Source organism: Schistocerca americana, chromosome 2 (assembly GCF_021461395.2).
Source record: "Schistocerca americana isolate TAMUIC-IGC-003095 chromosome 2, iqSchAmer2.1, whole genome shotgun sequence".
In the NCBI taxonomy this organism is placed as follows: domain Eukaryota; kingdom Metazoa; phylum Arthropoda; class Insecta; order Orthoptera; family Acrididae; genus Schistocerca; species Schistocerca americana.
The window spans coordinates 127534278-127543464 of NC_060120.1; the positions used below are offsets into that span (position 1 = coordinate 127534278).

At 37.3% G+C, this 9187-nt stretch overlaps 1 protein-coding gene across 1 annotated transcript in view; it reads left to right on the forward strand.

Annotated features, from left to right (window-relative positions):
- The window catches only part of LOC124595980, a 48077-nt gene extending 39937 nt beyond the window's left edge, over positions 1–8140 (forward strand). The window contains exons 3-5 of the mRNA XM_047134924.1: positions 1093–1351; positions 3549–3710; positions 6278–8140. Of these exons, the coding sequence (XP_046990880.1) occupies positions 1093–1351; positions 3549–3710; positions 6278–6328 (472 nt within the window). The 3' untranslated portion in view covers positions 6329–8140. The remainder of the gene's footprint in view (positions 1–1092; positions 1352–3548; positions 3711–6277) is intronic.
- The last annotated feature ends 1047 nt before the right edge of the window (positions 8141–9187 follow it).

Consider the following 9187-nt stretch of genomic DNA (forward strand, 5'->3'; position numbering starts at 1 on the left):
TGAAGAAATCAAGAGGTGGAAAGCCAGGTGAACATGGTGGCCAGGCAATGAGTTCTGTGTCAGATCCAACAATCAGGAAATTTCCTCTCCAGAAACTTGCAAACAGCTGCTGACCAATGCAGTGGAGCTCCATATCTTGTTGAAAAATATTGGATTGCAAGTCTTGCATTAGAGGGTAGAAAACTGCTAAAACATGTCCAGATACACTGACTCATTGCAAAGAACGGTTCAACAATCCTGTCGTGCATTAACCCCACCACACGTTTAGTTTAGGGCTATCACAAACATGTTCAATGACAACATGCAGGTTTTGCTAACCCCAAATCCGGAAGTTTTGCCTATTAACCCTTCCTGATAGATGAGAGGTTGCCTCATCTGAGAATAAACATCTTTCCAGGAAACTGGCACCCATATAAATACACTGCAGTATATCCGCAGCAAACTGTTGCCAGTGTGGTTTGTCCTTTGGTGTCAGATGTTGCAGAATTTGCACTTTGTAAGTGCACATATGAAGATACTGGTGAACTAAACAATGCAATGTTGTTCAAGGCACACAGTTGCCTTGATGCTTCACGAATTGACTTATGTGGGCTTCTGAGAAACGTTTCTGTGATGCTCTCCACTGTCTCTTCTGAAACTCCCTAACGTGCCCTGCCAGAAACTTCCTATACCATTCCTTAATTGTTTTCACATCAGGTGGATCACATTCATACACACAACAATAATTTGCACAGTAATCAGGGATTTTGTTTCTGCGAACCACACTACTGCTTGCATGTGCTGCTGTGGAGTAGCTATTTTCACTTCATGCAACCATGCTGCACTCTGGTGGTGATACTTGGCACTTCTGATGTGAGAATATAAAGTCTTAGAAATGCTCTACAATGTGGTGCATTTTTCATTGTCCTATCTGCTGTGGTTTTTCTCTCCTGGGTCCATGAAATTGGGGAGGTCTCAGTGGGATAGCCTGTATAACTCCTTTAGACACTGCCCATGCCATCAGCAATCCATCAGTTATATTTTTCCTGCTCTGTAATACCCTTTTGAAATTTCTGAATAAAATGTTTTTACATGCATCTGTTTCCATTTCAGGGACATGCGCAGCTTAAGTATTTCGGACATCAGTGCTGCAGATTTGAGTTTCTCAGAGAAAGGAGACTGGGATGGAGAAGATGGACTAGCAATGCAAATACTGACAGCAACATGGTTCGATGATTTATCATATAATGATGACAGTGGCTGTGGCAGCAGCCGAAGCAGCAGCATCAGCAGTGGTTGCCGTACAAGCTCATGGGAGTCTTTATCAGCAATATTCACTCCTCCAGCTCCAAAATTTTCTTTTGAGTTACCGGTAAGTTAGCTTGCTTACCCCCACACCCTCCCATGATACCTTCTGTACAGGGTGTACATAAAGTCTGGGAACAATGTTATTTATTGCACAAGAACTAAACATTGTACATGTCATACATATTGCGTTTTGAAGAGAGACTCTTAAAGTTCTTTTTACAAACATTCGCTACATGAACCAGCAGCGTCAATACAGTAACAGTTCTGGATATACCCATTGCAGTGTGGCATTGTTGACTGTGGCAGTCACTTCCCTTATTTTCTCCCAGAGCTCTGCTACATCATGTGGCAGAGGTGGTATATACACAATATATTTGTGTCCCCACACAAGTCACTGAGATTGAGATCTGGCGATTGGGGGAAGCAATTTCATGAAACAGCTGTCCCCTGCTGTAGCACGGCTACTCCATCGAGCTGTGTGTTCAGGTACCCACGTACTTCACAGTGAAAATGGAGTGGAGCCAAATCTTGCTGAAATATAAAGTCTGATTGCATTTGAGGCATCAGCCATTGCAGCAACATGTCAAAGTAGGAATATCCAGTAGTAGTGCTCTCAGCGAAGAAGAATGGCCTGTACAGTTCTCGACATGACGAGGCACAAGACATTTACCTTCAGGAATCATGCTCAGATTAAATGCATTCATGTAGATGCTTTGTATTCCAGATTTGACAATTATGCCTATTCATTTTCCCATTAGTGTGGAAAGTGGCTTTGTCACTAAAAATTAAGTGATCAACAACACTACCCCATCCTTATTCAAATGTTGCTACAGCAAAGAACTCAAATGCTTGTCTTTGTCATGGTTGTGGAGCTTCTGCACTAGCTCAAATTTGAATGGTTTCATAGATAGCTTGTCGCAGGACTTTACGTGCTGTCATCGGAGCCATTTAGAGTTCATGGGATGCAAGACGCTCAAATTTCTTTTGACCCCATATGAATGTCTCATACCTGCTCCATTCAGTTCCATCACACTTGGATGTCTGCTTCTCTTTGCTGGCCACAAGCAACCCATTGTAACAAATTTGTTGTCAGTGGTAAATGGCCTTCCTTGTTGATGACTTCTTACCATACTTAGTTCTCAACACCAGTTGAACAGCTGTAGCACACTTGTTTTAGTCGAACTCCAACACAGAGAAAGCTAGTGCTGCACTTGAACTCACCATGTTTGTGAGAAGTGCTGACTTATTGGCAAATCACTAAACTACGCTGCGGTGGTATACATGGAGAAAGGGGGAAAAAATTATCAGGTTTTCTTTTCAGTGACATGAATAATATTGGTACAATGTTTTGTTCTTGTGCAATAAATGAGTTTTCGTGGACTTTATGTACACCCTGTGTTTATATTGTCACAGACAAGTTCTAAGTGTAAAAATTGGCTACAGTAAAGTTGGATGTTCCTTGATCAAAGCATGGCTGTTAAATGTTAGTCAGTAAGAGTGAAAAATTACAGATGCTAATGAACTGCAAAAATACTTGACAGTGCAGTCAAGATACAAAGTTAATCCTCAATTAAGATTATAACAGCAGTTTGTGAGTATATAGAAATTATTGCTTAAGCATTTCCCGGAGAAATTGCCATCTTTCACAGTATCTTGTATAGTTCCAATAGATTCAAACTGCCTTTGGCTGTTAAAGGAGTCAAAATCGTATGTCTTAATTGTCCAGATTCTTTCTCTGCAACTTCTTTTTCTCTTCAGTGTGATTGAAAGAGCTAAATTCTGTGCACTTTCTTTGATGTTCAGAAGTAAATTTTTAAAGTGTCAGCAGGATGAGTTACTGCAGAATAAGGAAATTTAAATCTGGAAAAGTTCTTGGCTATAATACACAATGTAGAAGTGTAAAAGTTCAAGAAAAATTTCCTATGGTCTGTGATAACATTTTCAGATCTTACCTGGATGTCACTTCATTTTAGTGAAAACTGGTATTAATTTTGAATTAAGTTACTACATTTTCTAAAATTGGGTTTATGCCAAGTGGAAATTAGTTCAGTAAGACAGCAGTAATGAAACCTGGTTACACTCTTGCCTTAACATTAGAGAAAGTGAGAAATTAGGCAGGGAAAGAAATGGAGGGGAAAGTGAATCTAGAATGATAAAACTGTAACATAAAACTGAAGTTCAAAGTATCTGTAAAGATAGTTTCATGTTTCTACTTGAATTGGTGAATAAGCAAATTTTTAGAAACCTACTTGTTTTTACAGGAACCCTCTCAAGGACTGGACATAAAAATTGACCTGGGTACTTCTATCCAGAATTTTCAGACTGCAGTGTTACCATATGGAAACATTGATATGTACATGCAGAATCGTTCACAATACCACCGACTTGCCCAGGCTGATGATGACAAAGAAGAGTTTAAACAGGTATGGTACAAAACAGCTATAATGGTTCATTGCATTGCTCCTGACACATTCCCATATTCATGTTTAAATGTGAACACTAATAAGATTCATTCTTACAAAATCCTAATATTAATAACTGGCAGCAGGTTATTAACGTAAAAGTGTATTCCGTGTAATGGAGAAAGTGTTGCCACAGTATTTACACTTGCTGATGGAGTCTTAAACGGCATATAAAATATTCTGCTGACAAAGTGAAGAACGTATAAGACTTCATCAGATGTCAGTGTAACTTGTGCACATACATCCCATTTGTATGTTAGTAATAATTTCCTGTGACAGATAGATCAAATAGCATTACTGTTAATGTTTATTACTAGGCCTGGTAGTTTATGAGGACCATAAACAGCACCAGGTGTTAAGTGATCACCGTGAGAACACAAGGGTGGAGCATATTTGGAGAGTGTTAGCAGGACAAGTGAGTGTAACAGGGGCTACATAGTCCCCATTTGGCTGGCAGGTCGAATTGTGCGGTATAAAGATTTGTGGGTTGTTCAGATGTGATGGTGACCAACTTCTGAATAGCATTGGGACCTAAGGGCAAGCATACTCAAGGTTCAGGTTGACCATGTCTGACGCAAGGGAGGATTAATGTATTGTGCAACAAGCACATTGTAACCTTCACACCTGTGCATGTGCTCAGAGAAAAATTAATGGACATTCTGCAGCAGTCATCCTGCACAAATGTTCAGTCAGCAACCAAAGTAAGGAATTACTGTCCCATTTGTAGTGAGTCTTTAATGCAGTGCTGCAAAAATCTGTTTAGTGAGACTGGGAAGCATGTAGTTTGTTGAAGCAATTGTAGTTCAGGACTACCTGGGATGATGGTGACCTGGGGACATCACCTATTTTGGAGAGGCTCAGTGGTTAGTCCTGGTATCATGGTGTGGGAGCCATTGAATTGAATTGAGTTCTGGACACGATTGGTTGTGATTGAGGGATTCCTGATGGCACAATAAGTCACTGATACCCTGCATCCCCATGTGTTACCTTTTGGGTGAAGTATTCCAGTGCACAACTTAAACAAGGCACTGCTCCTCCACACATGGCACCCCTCTATGAACTGTCAGCACTACAGTGAAGCACTCCAATGGCCACCAAAATCTGCAGATCTGTCTCCAATAAAAATCTGTGGAACCGGCTCGCACATTAATATGCCCCAGAACTAATATGTGGGATATTGAGAACCAGTTCCAGTAATTCAGAACCAGCTTGCTTTTGTAAAATATGCTCCCTGCCTAGGCTCCAGTGACAAGATATACCCCAGCTTAGTTATTTTGCAAATATGGTCTCCTTTACCCGGATAAAATCAGTTTGAATGTACCCTCTGCCCTTCCTTGAATATATACTTTTGTCTAAGTTTACATACATAACATAATTACTGGTTCAATTTCTTCGATATTGGTTCTGCATTGAGTAAAACACATGCAATCATGGTAGATGCTTTTCGTAGACTGTAATATTGTCAATTTATTAAATTTCACCATTATCTTATTATTCAACAAAACAAATTTATCTGGAGTGAAATACAGTAAGAATGTACTTCTGCTTCTTTCCAAAAACATGATTATCAAAGGCCTTTACATAATTTGCATAGCACTATAATTTTTAAATAAATTTCAGTTCTGATATTCAAAAACAGTACTGCTTGATGATTTCCCTCTTTAAACAGTGTGTACTTGCTTACTTCCAGTATATAAATTTGTTGGTTGTTCTCAAGTATAAAATTCTGACAGCACTCAGAACTGTAAAGAGTGAGACAGGGATCAAAATTACATGAGAACTCATTCACTAATCTGTCAATTGTGGTAACATTTGAGCCATCTGAAGCAATTCTTAATATGCTAGATGAACTTACAGCTCATAGAAAAATCACTTACAAAAAACATTGAATAGGAAATACAGTGAATACTGGAGAGAGAATACATGTAAATGACGGGAATGATTTTGAGAAGAATTAAATGTTTTGTTTCAATATAGTGTCCCAGAAGCAGTGGTAAATATTTAGGGGGAAATAACAGGAATGATCATTTCAAGCAGACTAGTAAAGTGTCTAAAATGCATACCTTAGGAGCTATGAGTACTGTCATATCTGCTGCTATGAAGCATGTCACTTCCTCTGAAAAAGTTCATAGCTCTTACAGTATGCATTTTAAGGCCCACATTCGCTATTTCTGTTGCTTTCAATGACAATTGCTGTAATGTCCCAGAACATTGACCATTCCTTTTGGGACAGCCTGCATGAAAACAAAAAGCTTACGTGAACTGTGAAAGTTTTGTACTGTTCAGTTAGTAACATGAAATCCTTGAAGTGTTTCTTCTTTTGGCTGGAAAGTTAGCAGTTCACTGTACTAAAGTGTTTACTGTAATTCTGTTGCATGTAACTATAAACTTATAATTATTTGGACTGTCTTAATAAAAGTAGTCTTCAGTTCAAGAAGCAAAATGAAAAATCTAAAATTATAAAAACTGGTCATTTAAATTTAAAATTTATAAAAAAGTGGTGTTAACTCAGAGAATCTTCTTTCCAGGTGAAGTGTTCCTGCTGCGGCTTCATGTACATTGTGCCAGCGGATCAGTAGAAAATGCCGAGTGATTGTTAAATGTGATTTCTGAGGCTGTGAGCTTGGTGTTGTAGTCTCCGCATTAAATTTTGCAGTGTTGTGAACGGACTAGTTTATAGTACAAATTGTATTTGTAAGGTGATTTAAAGAAAGAAATAATCACTGTTTTATGTGACAGATTTTATAGTTTAAAATTGAAAGGTATTTTTGTTACCAGTATTAAAACTAAATTTTCTTGTGCTGATTGTGTGATGCAGCCTGCAAAAATTAGAAATCAGTGATTCAGTAATGGAAGAACAATCAGTAGTGTAGCTTTAGTTTTGTGGATTACAATCTGGAAGTATCAATTCATATGGTGCCAAAATCTTCCAAACTGTCTAGTGTGTCCACAATATTTGTGCTTTCAGTAACTCTTAAAATGCATTGTGTTCAGAGTTTGTGTTAACTTAAATGTTTATTATTCATACATACCACAAACATTAAAGCAATTCCAGCTTTGTAAATTCATGTCATGTATGAAATTGCTGCATAGACTACCTGATATTCGTCTATTTTCATAGTAGTGTGCCAAATAAAAAGGAAATAGGTTTTGGTATTATCAAACACTGACTGATAGTTGATAATTTCATTTAGTCTTTGCAGCGAATACTATAGTATTTAGTGAAATGCTTGAGGTGCAGTGCAATGACATTGCTTGTAATACTTCCCAGAAACATATGAAGTGTCATGAAAGGTGTTTGAGAGTCTTAAGTCTCAGATCATAACCACTGGAGTATTGATTTCCAAAAAGACTTAATACAAAATGACATCATTAATTTTGTATTGTTCCTATTTATATCATTGATGACCTAACTTTTACAAAGTTGTTAAAGTCTGAATCTCTGTCACTCAGATTTGTGGTTTGTTTGTTCAATTCTATAGTCACAATTTTAGTTTATTATTGTTTTATAATAGCAAAAATTTGCAAGCAGTTCTTGCAAGATATTTGCATCGTGCAATACCAAACAACCTAGTATTACATACATACATTCCTGTTTTTTGTTCAGTGTATAGCTTTATTTTAGAATGGATTGTTTTTAGTGCCTGTACTATTACATAATGTATAACAATCAAATGGATTTGGGGCATTTAAAGGGTTGTGATGACCAATTTCCAAACAAGAGCAAATATTTGTGTTTTCATTAAAGCAGGATGCTCTGGCATTGTGTAATAAATAAGGTACTATAGTTTTATCCACTATGCTCAACAGCTCTGTGATATAATTTATATAAATGTTAAACATTCACAGACATGACATGTTACGGCTTTGCAGTTCATTGCACTTAAAATACAGGAAAAAATGCAAGTCTGTGGAAATACTCATATCTTGCCATAATTTGATCTTTCACCTTAAGGATAAAGTTGAAGTTGACTCAGTGAAGAAACTTCTATAGTGTGGCTTTACCCTATCTATTCCAAATCAGATCTGAAATGCCAAATAATACTTGCATTTTCTTCTGATGTAATTTTTCCATATGACATTTCTGTTCTGTTTTATCCACTGTTGAAGAAATAACTGTTAAATGTGTAGTTAGTGGAATGTCATAGGGAATCTCATTGTCTCTAAATTTGTAAATGATCTCATGATGAAAACAAATTTTTAATTCAAAGCCACAAGATGAAATTTGACAAGAGGAATATTTTTTTACAAATTTAGTCTTAACGGATGTTTATGGCATCTACCTTTGTCATATGGACATGACTGAAGAGTTACTCTGTAGTATTATGTGTGAAGTAAATTTTATAAATATTTGTAATTGAATACTTGCTTAATAAAGGTATAAATGGAAATGATTGTGCAGTTAGCTTACGTATTAACAAGTGTCACTGTCCTAAATTGAATTTCCAGTTCCATCTACTGTACATGCAATACTTACTCCACATAAGACTGTGTAGTTGCAGATGTTTCTACCTACTGCAAAATGTCTATTTCTTAGCAATGAAAGACGAAATATAGTCACTGTGGCCACCTAATGTAAAATCGGTTATAAATGAAAAGCCATTCATACTGCTCACATCATGTCACGGTTGGCAACAATAGTGTCTTATGTGTTAAGTTTTCAATAAATTATGGGTAATTATGCATCCTAAAACTGATATCAGTTGTAAAAGATTGACATACCCAAGTAAAATTCATAAGCTTAGAAAATGAAGTATATTACATATTTGTTTCCTACATTCAGAGCTCGTAGGTCTCTGGAGGATGAGAATCTGCTTTGCACTATCACTTCAAACGTTTCCCAATTTTTTTGTGGTAAAAATGACTGTTTCCACTTCACTGCCTTCATCAATTCTGCTTTTGGTCTGAGGTATTTGGGAGTCCAAGTCGGTGAACGTTGTCGATTTGTGAAAAGGTTTCACCTTTGTCAAGAAGGGCTACACCATTCATTAATTTGAACACTGATAGGTAAGACTTTCATTTCTTTTGTCATGTTGTTTAACTTCTTCACATGCACTGCCGGCTCAAATTCTGCATTAATCTTATCACAAGCTTCAGTTTCAACGACACAGCTAGAGCACTGGCTGCACGATTTGAGGCATGTGCTGCATGATCAGCCATAGATACAGCAACTCGATCAACAGCTGCTATGGAAATGGGCTACCTCCCTCTCCCTGCCGCACCAACTAATTCATCTGTTCTCCAAAGTTCTTGATCATATTTTTTGGCGAATTTATTCCCATGGGACCTCTATCCATCTTTGTGTGAGTGATATTCCCACAATGCAGCACTGCTATTGCTGCCATTCAAATAAAAGTACTTATTGGCAGTGTTCAGTCTTTCTTGGCAATAGCCATTACATTGTGTATGGAAAACTTACACCTTTTTACCCATTTACT